This window comes from Arabidopsis thaliana, chromosome 3 (genome assembly GCF_000001735.4).
Source record: "Arabidopsis thaliana chromosome 3, partial sequence".
Taxonomy (NCBI): Eukaryota; Viridiplantae; Streptophyta; class Magnoliopsida; order Brassicales; family Brassicaceae; genus Arabidopsis; species Arabidopsis thaliana.
Window position 1 is genome coordinate 12,151,213 of NC_003074.8, and position 17,295 is coordinate 12,168,507.

At 34.7% G+C, this 17,295-nt stretch overlaps 1 protein-coding gene and 2 pseudogenes across 3 annotated transcripts; 2 read left to right on the plus strand and 1 right to left on the minus strand.

The window, feature by feature from the left end:
• Window positions 1-736: 736 nt before the first annotated feature.
• Window positions 737-6,330, plus strand: AT3G30560 (annotated as a pseudogene; the record flags this gene model as incomplete). The annotated part of the gene is made up of 10 exons: window positions 737-764; window positions 852-1,004; window positions 1,328-1,525; window positions 1,712-2,039; window positions 2,145-3,091; window positions 3,180-3,774; window positions 3,874-4,532; window positions 4,677-4,901; window positions 4,983-5,696; window positions 5,756-6,330.
• Window positions 6,331-9,123: 2,793 nt separating this feature from the next.
• AT3G30570 lies at window positions 9,124-13,379 on the plus strand (annotated as a pseudogene; the record flags this gene model as incomplete). The annotated part of the gene is made up of 1 exon: window positions 9,124-13,379.
• A 2,985-nt stretch (window positions 13,380-16,364) lies between these two features.
• Window positions 16,365-16,969, minus strand: AT3G30580 (uncharacterized protein). The gene has a single exon (NM_113959.2). It carries the CDS (start codon window positions 16,939-16,941, stop codon window positions 16,555-16,557), a length of 387 nt encoding a protein of 128 aa, NP_189679.1. The 5' UTR covers window positions 16,942-16,969; the 3' UTR covers window positions 16,365-16,554.
• Window positions 16,970-17,295: the final 326 nt, after the last annotated feature.

Below are 17,295 nucleotides of genomic sequence, written 5' to 3' on the forward strand. Positions count from 1 at the left end.
TACAATGAAGAAAAGAAAGGATAATGATGAAAATGATGTACATCAACAACAACAAAAAACAGAAAACAAAAAAAAGAACAAGACGTTTGTTCGATGAAACCAACTTTCCTTCGCATAATCAAACACTTGGGTCGAAAAATTTAGTTCCCGTCGGTTCTGTTTTTGGTAGAGTTATTAGTGACATTACCAATGTCGATCTTACCAACAGAAGTCAAACTCCTCATACTCCCGTCTCCTTACCGCTATACCCGGCAAATAATAATGGGAGTTCCTCACCCATTACGCCTATTAATTCGTTGAATTCAATTCTTACAGGTACTATTCTCATATATCATCATCATCGTTTATTTTGACTTTATATTGAACCATATATTTTTGCACTTCAAAGGAGACAGAGTATTATATAATACACCAAACACAAGAGAAAATATAGTCAATCCATCTAATAGCTCAGAAGTTATTAATCCAACTTTTACAAGAGCTGCCGCAAAAACTAGAAAATCAGGTTAGTAAGTTATATACTATTTGATATACAACATTATCATATAAATTGAATTATAAAAATAGTATTTTATTTATATGTTATTTTTGATTTTTTGTATTTTTTAATGCAGAAAATTTATCCAAAACTAAAAGTGTACCATCATCACTTCGTAAGAAGACCAATTTCAAAACAACAAACAATGGTGATATTGTTAACAAAACAACTATTAAAAGATTGATAGCTTTTAAAAGAATGGCCAGAAAAATAAATTTCCCATCAGGTTATAATTTTATAATTTTTTAAATATAGATACAATACATATTAGTTAATATTATTATTTTTCTTAAGTTGGTTGTTGTTTTTTCAGGAGGATCACCGGACTTCTTAACTCCTAATCAATTGTTTGGGGTAGATTACTCTGGAAATGTCTTATCGGATATAACAAATATCTCTGGAGAATCCATCGTCTCTACCATTAGATTAATGTCCAATAATAAAGAAAAAGTATCAAATGATCAAGGTTTGATTTATATTTGATAGTAGCTATATATGTTACATTTTAGTTTGTTTGTCTAATGTCCAATAGTCAAACAGAAATTATGTTGTTTAATAATTTTTTTTGTTGATTGTTAGGAGTCCCCCATTCAACTAAATTACAATCAAAGGAGAATGCTACAAGTATTGTACGTGACAACACGCTCAATGACGAAGAAATTGATCATTCTGAAGCTATATATTCTGATAGTGGTATAATGTTAATCATAATTTTAGAATGACCACCTTTATAGATTATGTATGAAATTGTTTTATTTGTGCTACTTTCATGTTTACTTCTGTCTACAGATAGGTCAGAGGAATTCGATGATCATATATTTGACTGTAGTAGTCAAGAAGAGTATGAGTCAGACAAAGATTCACCGACCGATGAAGTTGTTGGACCAAATAATATGATTGACATGAATGATTTGTTAAGAAGGAATTTAAACAAGGAGTTTGCTGCAGCAGCTTCGAACAAAGAACATGGCAGTTCAACAACTAGCAGTGATAATTTTAAAACATATATTATATATATTAGAAACAATGAAAAACAACATGTATTGATGTTTGTTCGATTCAAGTTATCATGACGAAGGTGATGCGAATACACATGTGTGCATTGTGGTGCAATTTTCCGGTACGGTGAAAGACTAAATAGAAGAAGGAAGAGTACTAATCCGGTTTATACAGGATGTTGTATGCAAGGTCAGATTGTTCTACCTATGCTAAAAGAATCACCTGAATATATGTGGTGGTTGTTTACAAGCGACCATCCAGATGCTAAAAATTTTAGAGCAAATGTCAGACCATACAACATGTTGTTTTCATTCACATCTCTTGGTGGCAAGGTGGATCGATCAGTTAAAAAGGGACGTGGTCCATCTATGTTTGCTTTACAAGGAGAAAACTATCACTTGATAGACGCGTTGAAACCAAAACCTGGCGATTATGCAAAATTTCAACAGCTTTATGTCATGGACACTGATAATGAAGTTGACAATCGAATTGAAGTTATGAGGTAAGTGATAGTTTTATAAATGAACTTTATGAAAAAAAAATTATTTTAAAAGCAGCTAATACATTGTATTTATTAAATGTCTTTTGTAATTATACAAAATTGCAGCAAAGGTAATAATGGTAAGACGGAAGGTGTGAAACAAAAGTTTAAGAAAGAAACAGTTTCAGCTTTGCTAAAGATGTTGGACGAGATAAACCCTCATGTTGCAAATTTTAGGATTGCCCGTGATAGATTCAACATAGAGAAAGAAGATGCAAATTTTCATATGAGGATTATATCTAACCGCGACACAGATGGCAGAGTGTATAACCTTCCATCTGTAGGTGAAGTTGCATTGATACCTGGAGATTTCGACGACAATCTAGATAAAAGAGATATAGTTCTACAGATTAAGTCTGAAAAGTTAAGAAGAATACATGAATGTCACGTTTCATATCTATCTCTTCAGTATCCATTGTTATTTCCAAAAGGAGAGGATGGGTATAGGCTTGGAATAAAAAAAACTGAAACCAACACTTCAAAAAGAAAGAAGAAGCAAAAAGATGTTAGTATGAGGCAGTGGTTTGACTATCGTTTACAAGAGAGAAAAGATGAGAAGCACATCCTCCTTCGCTCAAAACGCTTACTTCAACAGTTCATAGTTGACGCTTTTACAATGATAGAGTCTAATCGGCTAAGATTTATCAAAAAAAATCAGACGAAGCTGCGCAGTACCAACAAGCAGGCAGTTCAAGATGCTTCTGATGCTGGAGATAATGATCTTTCTAATAAAGGAAAAAGTGTTATTATTCCTCCATCTTTCACCGGTGGTCCAGCTTATATGCAACAGAACTACTTAGATGCAATGGGTACCTGTAAACATTTCGGCTTTCCCGACCTTTTTATAACCTTCACATGTAATTCTAAGTGGCCAAAGATCACAAGATTTGTAAAAGAGCGGAAGTTGAATGCAGAGGACAAGCCGGATATCATTTGCAGGATTTATAAAATGAAACTCGAGAATTTGATGGATGATCTAACAAAGAATCATATCTTTGGCAAAACCAAATTAGGTACTACATTATTTCAAATTTAGTTACATATATTTCATGAATATTAACTTACAAGTGACATTAACTCATAATTATTATGTTGAAACAGCTACGTATACAATAGAATTTCAAAAAAGAGGTCTTCCACATGCTCACATAATTGTTTGGATGGATCCTAGATACAAGTTTCCTATAGCTGATCACGTTGACAAGATTATTTTTGCCGAAATTCCGGATAAAGAAAATGATCCAAAGCTATATCAAGCTGTCTCGGAATGTATGATTCATGGACCATGCAGATTGGTTAATCCTAATTCGCCATGCATGGAAAACGGTAAATGTTCCAAGTATTATCCAAAGAACCATGTGGAGAACACGTTTCTTGACAATGAAGGTTATCCAATATATAGGCGCAGAGATACTGGTCGTTTCATCAAGAAGAATAAGTATCCTTGTGACAACCGGTATGTTGTTCCATATAACGATTTCCTATTACGGAAATACAGGGCTCACATCAATGTAGAATGGTGTAACCAATCCGTCTCTGTTAAATACTTATTCAAGTATGTTAACAAGGGACCTGATCGTGTAACCGTCTCTCTAGAGCCTCATCGAAAAGAAGTTGTCTCCGAGGAAAACAATGTAGGAGAAACAAATAATGATCCACAAGAACAAAATCAAGTTGAGGATTATTTTGATTGTAGGTACTTTTCCTTATTTTATTTCATTTTATTGTAAATATTCTTAATAGACTATTTTAAATATAAAAATTAATGGAAAATAACTCAAATATCGTTTTACAGATACGTATCTGCATGTGAAGCGATGTGGAGGATTAAAGGGTATCCTATACATTATCGACAAACATTAGTAACTAAACTTACGTTCCATGAGAAAGGCAAGCAACCTATTTATGTCAAGGAAGGTGAGACTGCTGAATCTGTTTTGTATAGAGTGAACGATGATGAAACTCAGTTTACTGCATGGTTTGAGCTTAATAAGCGTGATCCGGAAGCAGCAAAACTTTTATATGAACAAATACCTAATTTCTATACGTGGAATGGTAAAGATAAGAATTTTCGCAGAAGAAAAATGCCAGGTTTTGTTGTTGGTAGAATAAATCATGTACCTCCAAAGATAGATGATGCATATCACCTTCGCATCCTTATTAACAACATAAGAGGTCCAAAAGGTTTTGATGACATCAAAACCATCGAGGGTGTTGTTCATAAAACATACAGAGATGCATGCTATGCTCTAGGTTTGCTTGATGATGATAAGGACTATATCAACGGTATTGAGGAGGCTAATTTTTGGTGTTTTCATAAGTATGTTCGGAAGTTGTTTGTTATTATGCTTATTTTCGAAAGCTTGAGTTCACCAGCTGTTGTATGGGAACACACATGGAAGATACTGTCTGAAGATTTTCAGAGGAAAGTAAGAGACAAGTTAAAATGTCCAGGTTAGTTAAATTATTTTTAAAAATGTTATATACGTTTTTTAAAATGTTATTTTACATATTTTATTACATTCATCCTAATATTATAATGTATATGCAGAATACATATTGCCTGACGAAGACAGGATTCAGTTATGTTTACAAGAGCTGCAAAAAATATTGAAACGACATGGAACAGATCTTTGGAGGAAAAGATGTTGCCGCAGCTTAAACCTGGCGATGAACCTGCCTTTAATCAGTTGATACTCGATGAGCGCAACTACAATCGTGAAACATTGAAAACAATTCATGATGATTGGTTAAAGATGCTAACTACGGAACAAAAGAAGGTATATGATAAAATTATGGATGCTGTCCTTAATAACAAAGGAGGTGTTTTTTTCTAATATGGTTTTGGAGGAACATGGAAAACCTTTTTGTGGAAAGTTCTATCCGCAGCGATAAGATGTAAAGGAGATATTTGTTTAAATGTTGCGTCAAGCGGCATTGCATCTCTGTTATTAGAAGGTGGCCGAACTGCACATTCTAGGTTTGGTATTCCTCTAACTCCTCATGAGACCTCAACATGCAACATGGAGCGTGGTAGTGATCTTGCTGAATTAGTAACAGCAGCTAAGTTGATTATTTGGGATGAAGCTCCTATGATGAGTAAGTACTGTTTCGAGTCATTAGATAAAAGTTTAAAAGATATTCTATCGACTCCAGAAGACATGCCGTTTGGTGGAAAATTAATTATTTTCGGAGGTGATTTTAGGCAAATTCTTCCTGTCATTCTTGCAGCCGGTAGGGAACTGATCGTCAAATCGTCACTCAATTCGTCTCATCTTTGGCAGTATTGCAAAGTTTTTAAGTTGACCAAGAACATGAGGCTTCTCCAAGATATAGACATAAATGAGGCACGTGAGATTGAGGATTTTTCGAAATGGATCCTTGCAGTCGGCGAGGGGAAACTAAATCAGCCTAACGACGGAGTAACTCAGATACAAATTCGAGATGATATTCTTATACCTGAAGGAGACAACCCTATAGAATCGATCATTAAAGCAGTCTATGGTACATCCTTTGATGAAGAGAGAGATCCAAAGTTTTTCCAAGACAGAGCTATTTTGTGTCCAACCAATGACGATGTTAACTCAATTAACGATCATATGCTTTCCAAGCTAACAGGTTAGTGAATTAACTTTGAACTACTAGAGTAGATGACAATGAACTACTACACTTTGCAGGTGAAGAAAAGATTTATCGAAGTTCTGATTCTATTGATCCTTCTGACACACGTGCTGATAAAAACCCCGTATATACGCCTGATTTTCTCAATAAAATCAAGATTTCTGGATTACCTAACCATTTACTTTGGTTAAAAGTTGGTTGCCCAGTTATGTTGTTGCGTAATCTTGATTCGCATGGAGGTTTGATGAATGGTACAAGACTTCAGATTGTAAGACTTGGAGATAAACTGGTGCAAGGACGTATATTAACAGGTACTAGAGTTGGTAAACTGGTCATTATTCCCCGGATGCCCCTAACTCCGTCTGATCGTAGATTGCCATTTAAAATGAAAAGGAGACAGTTTCCTTTATCTGTTGCATTTGCGATGACGATCAATAAGAGCCAAGGCCAGTCATTAGGCAATGTTGGTATATATTTACCGAAACCTGTTTTCTCACATGGACAGTTGTATGTCGCTATGTCTAGAGTGAAATCAAAGGGAGGGCTTAAGGTTCTTATTACAGACAGTAAAGGAAAACAGAAGAATGAAACAACAAATGTTGTTTTCAAAGAAATATTCCGAAACCTTTAATAGATTATTTTTTCAGGTATGATTTATTTATTTTGATTATTATAAAATAAATATCATTGTAAAAAATTATATAACATACTAACTTAGTCGTTTTTATATTTGCAGGTTGGAATAATTAATAAAAGCATTTCTTTGGTTAATTTTCTTAATGCAAGCTTTTTAATACCAGTGGAGAATTATGTAATCTATTCTTTTTTTATTTTAATTTTTTTATTATGAGTTTTAAATATAAATAAAGACATTTTCTAATTATTTTTTGTCAAAATTTATAAAATAGAGTTTTTGTGGAACCGAGGAACTACATATACAAAATATACAATTACGTACCCAAACATACATACCAACTATAGACATATATTTTCCATGCTACAAACCGAGGAAACTATATATACTAAACAAAATATAGTTTGACCAGACTAAATATATTGTTCATGTACCAATAATACATGATAAACAAATACATGTTTAAAGATAATGAAAATAAAATAGAGTTTTTGTGGAATACACAGAACTGAGATTTGATTATTGAATAAATCAAAGATACCGTGCGTAGCACGGGTACTGGCCTAATGTATAAGTTATTTTGTAATCTTTAACTAGAAGTTGTTAATTATCTTCCTAATCAATGTGGGCTTAATAATTGGGCCTATATTTTTATTCTTGTAATCACTATCATTGTTCTTTTCCCATTGATCTCAGTCAGCAAAGTAGATAAAAATAATGTTATTTTCATTTATTATATCAGTTAGATTTATATAAATTTCAATTTCCAGTAGTAGTTAATTCTAGTTATGCTCATTTAAATGTAAATTTAGAAAATAATAGTAATTTTAACTAAAATAGGATTTTTCCTACCATTTTTAACCATCCATTTCTTATCATACACTAAATAAAAAATTATTAGGGGGCGTCAAAATATGACCCATGTTTGGTAGCATTCCAAAATTTACATGAAGTTCTGAAACTTTAATCCTTTAATCTTTTGTAAAGAAAACATAGTGTCAAAATCTACTATTCATAAAATTTTAAATTTATTCTAAATCAAACCTAAAATAAGAAAATATTTTCTAAAATGAAAATTGGGCAATATCATTGAAGACATTTTCTTAAAAAAAGAGGTCAATATAAATGTGATTGTTCATACTTACTCATAGGGAGAAGCCCCATACAATGGCACTGCCAAGTAGAGAATATGAAGCAGTAGATGATGGGAGTTGTTGTGGAAGTTGCCACTGAATGCAAACACGAGAAGGGCCGTTGAATAAATCATTCCCATCATATTTTCAAATATTGTTTTTAGTCTCTACTCTTACCAAAAAAAATAAGGGTTAAAAGATTTTCTTAAAAACAAGAAAACAAATTCCGATCATCCATTCTTAATGAATTACTCGCTCTTATCTTATTTTTTTAAGAATACTTGGATCGTAATTGTAGCATATTGAGTTTGAATTTCTTCCATTTTGTAAGTATTTTTTTTGTTGGGCTTCTGTTTTAAAACTATCTACAAATATAATGATGATATATTTTTAACAAAAATCTTTTGGATCTACATAATGCAAAAGAGCTTTTGGTTATTTTCTTTAGTTTTTCATACTTCAATGGTAGGCTATCTCTAATGGGATTCTCTGAAAAAATTAATATATTAAAATTATTTAATTTTATAGAATTTAATAAATATTGCAAATCATAAAATATTAAATATATATAATTTTTATTTTTCAAACATTTTAAAATAGATGTAAAAAAAAGAACCGGAATTTAAGTGTTTTGGTTCTGTAAACTTGTGGTTATGTTATTTGGTTCTTAAACTTGTTTTTTTTTTTCCTAAACTTGTGGTTAAGTGTTTTGCTTCTTAAATTTGTAGAAGCAAATTTCTGGAATAAAATTTGTGGTTATGTGTTTTAAGTGTTATGGTTAAAATTTGGTTCCCATAAGTAATCAAAGCTTTCTTGATTTGTTGAACCATGTGAGCTTTGACAACTGCAATGTTATCTTTAATAAAGAATGATAAAGTCATGAAGATATGGAATAATAATAACCAAAAAGCCGAAGATAAATTGGAAAGGGCTTAGTTTGAACCAAGTTTTAGGAATTACAAATCACATTTTGAACAGAGAGTATTATAGAACAAGAAGGAAATCATGAAGATAATTACTTGGAAACTTTATTCTTCCCTGCAATGGCAAAAATTGTGGGATCTGTGAACAATGCACACATTCTTCATCACATAAATAACTCGAATAGGCTTAAGAGTCTGGACTTAGAGGATATTACTCTTCCGTGTTCAATTTATAAGGCTGCAGAATAAAACAGTGAAAGAAGTAGATGAGATTCATAAACCAAATATCAGGAAATCAAATTCTTATGATCAAATAGAAAATCTAGTTGTCTGCACTCACCAAAAGCATAGAGTGAAAAAAAAAAACAATTAGCATTTACCTTAAAATTTCCAAATTGTTTCAATCACATATTCAATAACATATGCAAACTAATCACGACTCGTTTTTATGATTGAAAACAGATACAACAACAGATTAAATTCAAGTTTGAGAAAGCCAAACGATTTAGATTGATCTATCTATCAATATTGCCAAAACGTAATCATACATACCTATAAACCTTAAATGTAATCATACAAAGTAAACCATAGCCTCCTAAATGATTCAGATTTGCAACAAACGAAGAACCCTAATTTACAAAACGTAATCCTAAAATTTGTTCAATCCAAAAACTCTAATTTTGGAGATTTAACCACAAAATACTTTATCTCGACCAACCAAGCCTAAAATAACCATGCCTGTTTGCGGTTTGGTTTTTGGTCAGTCGAAGGATGAGATAGAACTAGTGAAGAATGGAAAGAGGTTTCGAGTGGGGAAAGAGAATGTCAGCAAATCATGGGGTATTGTCAGGATAAATAAGGATGGTGGATCGGAGGGATCAGGTTTTGCTAAGGATCAGTTGGCGATCGAAGTTTTTTCAGATGGTAAAGCTAACCATTCGGCTTCAGAAGCGTTTATCCAAGAGAATCCGTCGGCGAGTGGGACGGGAAATCGGACTACATAACGGTTTTCCCCAGTTTTTCTAATTCGAATTTGTAATCAAATGATGAATTACTTAATGTGGAATTGTCGGGGGCAAATAAACCTAATTTCCGAAGGTCTAACCGATACATATTGAAGAAATTCAATACGGAGATCTTAGCTGTTTTTGAGACACATGCGGGAGGAGATAAAGCAGGACGCATATGCCAGGGGTTGGATTTTGAGAACTCATTCTGGGTTGATGCTGAAGGGCAGAGTGGGGGACTGTGGGTGTTATGGCGTACATGTATAGGCGATGTGGTGATTGTTGAGTTCGCTTATCAGTTTATTCACGCAAGAGTTGTAAACGGAGATGCAGCTGTGGACCTAATCGTTGTTTATGCTCCTCCAACGCCGAGTCGGAGGAGTAAGCTTTGGGACACGCTAAGTGCCGTGATTCGGGGAGTAAAGGGACCAGTTATTATAGGAGAGGATTTTAATATGATTGTCAGAGTTGATGAGAGATCAGGAGGAAGTGGGCCACTATCTCCTGATTCTATTGCCTTTGGAGAATGGATAAATGATTCCTCACTGTTGACATGGGTTTCAAGGGTAACCAATTCAGTTGGAAGCGGGAGCGTGAGGAGAGATTTTTTTGTGGCTAAGAGACTTGATAGGGTATTGTGTTGTTCGCATGCTCGATTAAAATGGCAGGAGGCAACGTTAACACATTTGCCCTTTCTAGCGTCAGATCATGCACCCCTGTACTTGCAATTGGCGCTGGGAGTTGGCAAGAATAGGTTTCGAAGACCCTTTAGGTTTGAGGCTGCTTGGTTGTCGCATCCAGGGTTTAAGGAACTGCTTTTAGCATCCTGGAAGGGTAATATCCCAACACCAGAAGCTTTAAAAGGAATACAAACAACCTTGAGGAAATGGAACAAGGAGGTGTTTGGTGATATTCAGGAAAAGAAAGAGAAGTTGATGGTTGAAATTAAGACAGTCCAAGATTCACTTTATAGTAACCAAACAGATGATCTGCTACGGCGTGAAAGTGAGCTAATTATAGAATTTGATGTGGTACTTGAGCAAGAAGAAACGTTGTGGCTGCATAAATCGAGGGAGAAGTGGTTTGTGCAAGGAGATAGAAATACGAGTTTCTTTCATACTTCCACCATTATCAGAAGAAGACACAATAGAATTGAGATGCTAAAGAACGAGAAAGGTGGTTGGATCTCTAATACAAACGAGCTAGAAAAGCTAGCTATTGATTACTACAAGAGGCTCTATTCTCTTGATGATGTGGATGAAGTTGTGGAGAGGCTGCCAGCAGGCAGGTTCCTGGGACTTAATCAGGAGGAGCAAATTAGGCTGAATAAGCCATTCTCGGCTATGGAAGTGGAGAGTGCGCTTAAGAGTATGAGTCGTTTCAAAGCACCGGGCCAGATGGATTTCAGCCTGTGTTTTACCAACAAGGATGGGAGGTTGTTGGTGACTCAGTCACTCGTTTTGTGTTGGACTTTTTTCTGTCAGGAAATCTTCCTCAGGAGACAAATGATGCGATGGTGGTACTCATAGCTAAAGTAGGCAAACCGGAGAAAATAACTCAGTTTAGACCCATCAGTTTATGTAATGTGTTATTGGAAATCATTACTAACACAATGGTGGAGAGATTGAAGAGTGTAATAACTAAGCTGATAGGCCCTTCTCAAACTAGTTTCATTCCGGGGAGGCTTAGCACGGACAATATTGAAATTGTGGAAGAGGATGTACACTCCATGCGATGTAAGAAGGGACACAAAGGATGCATGTTGTTGAAGTTTGATCTGGAGAAAGCATATGATCGAGTTAGGTGGGACTTCTTGGAAGACACCTTGGAGATTGCAGGTCTTTCTAATACATGGGTCTGATGGATTATGCAATGTGTAGAGGGACCATCCATGAGCTTGCTTTGGAATGGGGAACAGAAAGAGCTGTTTAAAGCAAGGCAAGGGTTGCGGCAAGGAGACTTGTTGTCCTTGTATCTGTTTGTTTTATGTATGGAGCGCCTGTGCCACTTGATTGATGGAGCAATAGCAGGAAAAAGGTGGAAGCCTATATGTTTATCACAGTCGGGGCCAAAACTGTCACATATATGCTTCGCATATGATTTGATTCTCTTCGCTGAAGCTTCAGTAGCTCAAGTCCGAGTGATTCAGAGTGTTTTGGAAAAGTGTTGTATTGCGTCGGGACAGAAAGTGAGTCTTGAGAAATCTAAAATCTACTTCTCGGATAATGTTTCGCGAGAGCTTGGGCAACAAATCAGTAATGAGAGCGGTATAAAGTCAACCAAAGAATTGGGAAAATATATGGGTATGCCCATTTTGCAAAAGAGGATTAATAAGGCAACCTTTGGTGACATCCTTGAGAGAGTTTCAACTCGGTTGGCAGGGTGGAGAGGCAGAACTTTGAGCCTGGCGGGAAGAGTGACGCTCATAAAATCAGTGATATCATCTATTCTGGTGCACACTATATAAGTGATTAAGCGGCCACAATCGACTTTGGAGAGTTTGGACAGATTAGCCAGGAATTTCCTTTGGCAAAGTATAGCGGACAAAAAGAAGCAACATTTGGTGGCCTAGAAAAGAGTTTGTTTACCGAAATGGGATGGTGATTTAGGCATTCAGTTTGCGAAAGAAATGAATATAGCGCTTATTGCTAAGATAGGGTGGCGAGTGCTTCATGATATCTCAAGTCTCTTGGTGCAAGTTGTGAGAAAGAAGTATAAGGTGGGATTAATTCAGGATCAGTCTTGGATGGTGGCAAAGAGTAATTGGTCCTCAACATGGCGGAGTGTGGGAATTGGGATCCGGGAAGTAGTGTATCCGGGCTATAGCTGGGTCATTGGTGACGGGCGACAAATCAGATTTTGGAGGGATAAGTGGTTGTCATCAACACCGTTACTGGATGAAGTGATAGGGGATCTACAAGAGGGATATGAATCACAGATGGCTCATGATCTGTGGAATGATGGTGCTGGGTGGGATCTTCAGCGCATCTCTCCGTATGTTACAAAAGTGAAGCGGCTGGAGTTAGCGTCCATAGTGCTGGATAGGGTCACTGGGGCAAAGGATAGAGTTTCTTGAAGCGGTAATGCTGATGGGCGGTTTTCAGTTAAGTCAGCCTATGCTTTACTAACACAAGATGACTCGCCAAGACAGGATATACGAACTTTCTTCATGAGAGTGTGGAGAGTGGTTGTGCCTGAAAGAGTAAGGGTATTTCTCTGGTTGGATGCAAATCAGGTGATCATGACCAATGAGGAGAGGAGGAGAAGACACCTTTGTGACTTGGATATTTGTTAGGTTTGTAAGGGAGGTACATAATCTGTTCTACATGTGCTTCGTGACTGCCCAGCAATGGCAAGAATTTGGGCTCGCATTATGCCAATAAGGTGAAGACATGCTTTTTCACGTAGTCCTTGTATGAATGGCTCTATGAGAATTTATGTGAAGGAGTCAGAACTAAGGATGCAGTCTGGGCAACGGTTTTTGCAGTGGCTGTTTGGTGGGGATGGAAATAGCGCTGCGGGAATGTGTTTGGTGAGCAACATAAATGTCGAGATAGGGTCCGTTTTTTAAAGGAGCTGGCTGTGGAGGTTAGTGTGGCGAATGAGACGAAATCAGATGGAGGTATCAGGGAGAATCGAGTCGACCAGCAGATCGGGTGGCGGGTACCTAGTGCTGGTTGGTATAAGCTCAATATGGATGGTGCCTCTAGAGGGAATCCGGGTTTAGCTGCTGCCGGTGGCGCGTTGCGGGATAGTAATGGGGAGTGATGTGGCGGGTTTGGGGTTAATATTGGGCGATATTCTTTACCGTTGGCTGAGTTGTGGGGTGTCTACTATGGGATGTACACAGAATTGGAGAAACGGGTCACACGACTAAAGTTGGAAGTAGATTCAGAGATGGTGGTAGGGTTTATAAGGACGGGGATAGGAGAGGCTCATCCGTTGTCATTCCTGGTGCGGTTGTGCTATGGCTTTTTGGTTAAGGACTGGACAGTCCGAATTTGTCATGTGTATAGGGAAGCTAACTCTCTTGCCGATGTGTTAGCTAACTATGTGTTTTCACTTCTGTTAGGAGTTCATATTTTTTTTTCTGTTCTGCTTTGTGTTAAGACGATTATGAGGGATGATGTCGACGGAACTACGTTTCCACGACAAGTCCGTGTTTGAGCTGTTTTAGTTTAATATTAATAAAATCCGGGGATTTAGTTTAATACAAACTTCCTATAACTAAACTAAAAAAAGAAATTCAAACTCAATATGATGCATATTAAAATTTAGTAGTTATCTAGGAAAAGGAAAAATATATATAGTTCAAGAAATTTAAACATTAAAATAGATATATATGTTTCTAAAAGTCCCAACTATTAGTTAGAATGAAAAATTGTGATGAAAAAATATGAATACAACATAACATACCTTGTGAAAATAAAAAATTTAAATGAATATATCAATTCTTTTTTAAAAGATACTTTTTCAAATTATTGAAAAATATATTTTACAAAGATAACAAGAAAAAGGCACAACTATAAAAGATATTTCTTCAGGGTATAGTCTTAGCAATCTGATATCTCTTTATAAACCAAATTACCAATTTTGAATTAATGTTAAAGAACAAAAGTGTGGTAAATATCTAGGAATATGGACAAATATATAGAGTTAAACAGATAGGAAGATTTATATTGACACTAATTTTCTTAAAAGATACAACTATTGGAAAGAAAATTTGTGATGAAAAAAATACAAATAAAATATTGTGAAAACCACAATTTTTAATGACTAGATACAATTTTGTAAAGGATTCAACTCTAGAAGATATTATTTTCCAATTATTAAAACTAAAACTAAAATATTTAACAAAGACTTATAATGAAAAGACACAACGATATAAGGTATCCGATTTGGATAAAAACTAATTAACAATATTTTTGTAAACAGTAGTTACGATGAAAAGACGCAATCTGTTGAAAGACACAATTTTAAATGACTAGATGCATTTAAAAAAATACAACTATAACTATAGAAGATTTTCGCTCTGATTATTAAAATTGAATAAAAATATTGAATGAAAAGAATACAATGAAAAGATGTAATTATATATGTATTAGCATAGGTGAAACCTAAATATATGGAAGTATGGAAACGCTGATTTTCTGGAAGTTCAACAAGAGATTTAGACGCAAACAATATATTAAAGTGTATTGAAAGTGAAATTTTAAGAGATTTGTGTAGAACTTATAAATCCTATGTTGTTCAAACATGGATTTTAAAAAGTCCCATGAAATCCAGTGTTGTTAAACTAATGATTTCAAAATCCAACTTAAAATCTACTATTATTGAAAATAATTTATGGATTTTGATTTTAATGATTTTGGAGGATTTAAGGGGATTTGAGAGGATTTCCTTAGTTAAAAATACAGAAATCTAAATCTCATGGTTTAAGGTGAAATTTGAATGGATTTTACAAAAATTATATAAACTTCCTTAAAATCATCCAAATCATTTAAAAACTCAAGAAAACTCAAATCACTTTAAATTCTAATTTGAATACATCCCCCTAAGTGCTTTGAGGACATGATCAAAATCACTAAGAGCTTCCTTTTGTGAAGCATTTATGTTTAGGTTAAATGTTATTCTTTCATTTAGGCGGTCTACCATTTAAAACCGACCTGTTTGCCAGTTCGTTCAGCATAATTTGATCTCTACCTCGATTTTACCTTGGTCATTGTCTATATCAAATTACTTTATATAAAATCTAAACACGGAGAGAAGAGAAAAAAGGAAAAACGACAAGAAAAAAATATTAATATGCATGTTTGATAAAATATAATTTGCATAAAGTTTTTAAACTTTTAAACAAAATAAGCTTAACTCACATTAATTTAGGGCATCTAGTCTGTAAAGAACTCACTAATCTTTGATTATATGGGAATTTTTTGGTAAAGCTTTCATTTCAATATTTACTTTTCCGTTTTGGATTAGTCACTAACAAATCTTGCTGGTTTGTCGTTTTTCATCTAGTCCATGCGTAAGTGGAAAAGACAAACCAGCAAAACGACTAAACGAGACATCGTTAGAGAATTAATACAAGGTCCATGGGCTTAACTTTTAAAACCTTTTGTGTTCTGCTTTTCGGTTATATCTCAAACGAACTTGCTCGGAGAACTGTTTTGGGCCTTCATATACGACAATTATCTGGATATAAATAAAATACTTCAAATTTGTTACACCACTTAATACTTTTAATATCTAGGTTGTACATGATATATGAAAATGTATATTAGAATTATGGGTGTGAGTAATTTATCTACGTTATTTCTTGCAGATAAGCAAAAACCAACAAAATTGTGAAAATTCAAACAAAAACTAATTATTTTCTGTGAAAGAGTTCCCATGTTGCTGTCATGTGTGTCTGATCCATTTCCCTCTTTACAGCCAAAATAAACAAACAAACAAAACAATTTCATCATAAAATTTTAAGACAATTTGATCAAACACATTGAAAATCACAATGTGACCAATAATGGAGAAGTTGTCTCGAAGGAGACGTTTCATCAGTCATCACACATGCCATGATAGACCTATTTTCATTTACACCACTTTGATTCATGACAGCATTCAGTAGTACATTTCTTTTTATATAACCACAAAAATCCAAGCATACAATACATAAATCGTTCAAGTTTAAGAAAATACTAATAATAATAATAAAAGAAACCACTCATTGATGTGCAATTAGTAAAATCAACCTTTCCCAAGCGTGGTTTTTTGTTTGAACTCAAACTTTATATGAATAAATTCTTCCTTTTTTGTTGTAATGAATTTCTTCTGTACGGAATTCATTTCCTATTTTTACAGTGGTATGAGAGTAGCGTCCAACGTAACTTAAATAAAAAAGTTTTTAATGTAAACATAGTTTTAGTATGCCAATAATCACCGAAGCATGCATGTAGCTAAGTAGATAATGGGAAATGATTTCTTATAGATGGACAATAATAATCGAGAACATAATTAGAGAAAAATACATATGTTAATCTTCATGTTGAAAAACAAAACCATTAAAATAATCAAACACCCTTTGCTCGAGGCATAAAAAAACCTCAACACAAAAAGGAAAGAAAACTATAATCAAATCCAACATATACAATCAACTTCAAAAAATTACTTCTTTTTATGAGACCTACTCTTGTTTTCACTCTTTTTCTTCTCTTTTTTCCTAGATATAAGATTACCAATATTCTTATCATCTATACGATGACTATAAACATCATTACTTTCACCTTTCCCATTCCTTAGAGCGAGACCTTCTCTACGTTTACCTCTATTGCTCGTTTGGTGATAACTTGGCCCGGAAGAAGCATCGGAAGCCATCGAATCATCGCTGTCTTTGTTGATTTCGTATTCATTCGCATATTTTCTACGATCTTTTTCGATGATATGCCCTTCATAATAGACCTCATCAATCACCTCTTCCTCTTCTTCCTCCATACGCGAAGAAATATACGTGGTCCATCCGGACTCGCTGCTGCTACATTCTTCTCTCTCCATGGATGACTCAAGAACCCTAATCTTGAGAGAGAGAGAGAGAGAGAGAGAGAGAGAGAGAGAGAGAGAGAGAGAGAGAGAGAGTGAGAGAGAGAGAGAGAGTTTAAGTTGTAGTGTTTTTGCTTGTATAATGGAATGTATATATAAGTGTCCCATAAATAATATGTAATTGCATGTGCGTGGAAGAAGACTCGTGTGTTTTCATTTGTTTAATACGCTAAGGACAGCTTATGTCTAACGTATAAAGTTATTTCCGACATAACTCGAAGAAGAATAGCTGTTTTTTATGAAAAAGGGTTTGTCTTCTATAAGTTATGATTTATGTGTAGTCTTAGTCTTCGTAATAGTGTGAGCATG

Coding starts and splice junctions, on each gene's coding strand:
- AT3G30580 (NM_113959.2), bottom strand. CDS start 16,941: ATGGAGAGAGAAGAATGTAGCAGCAGCGAGTCCGGATGGACCACGTAT.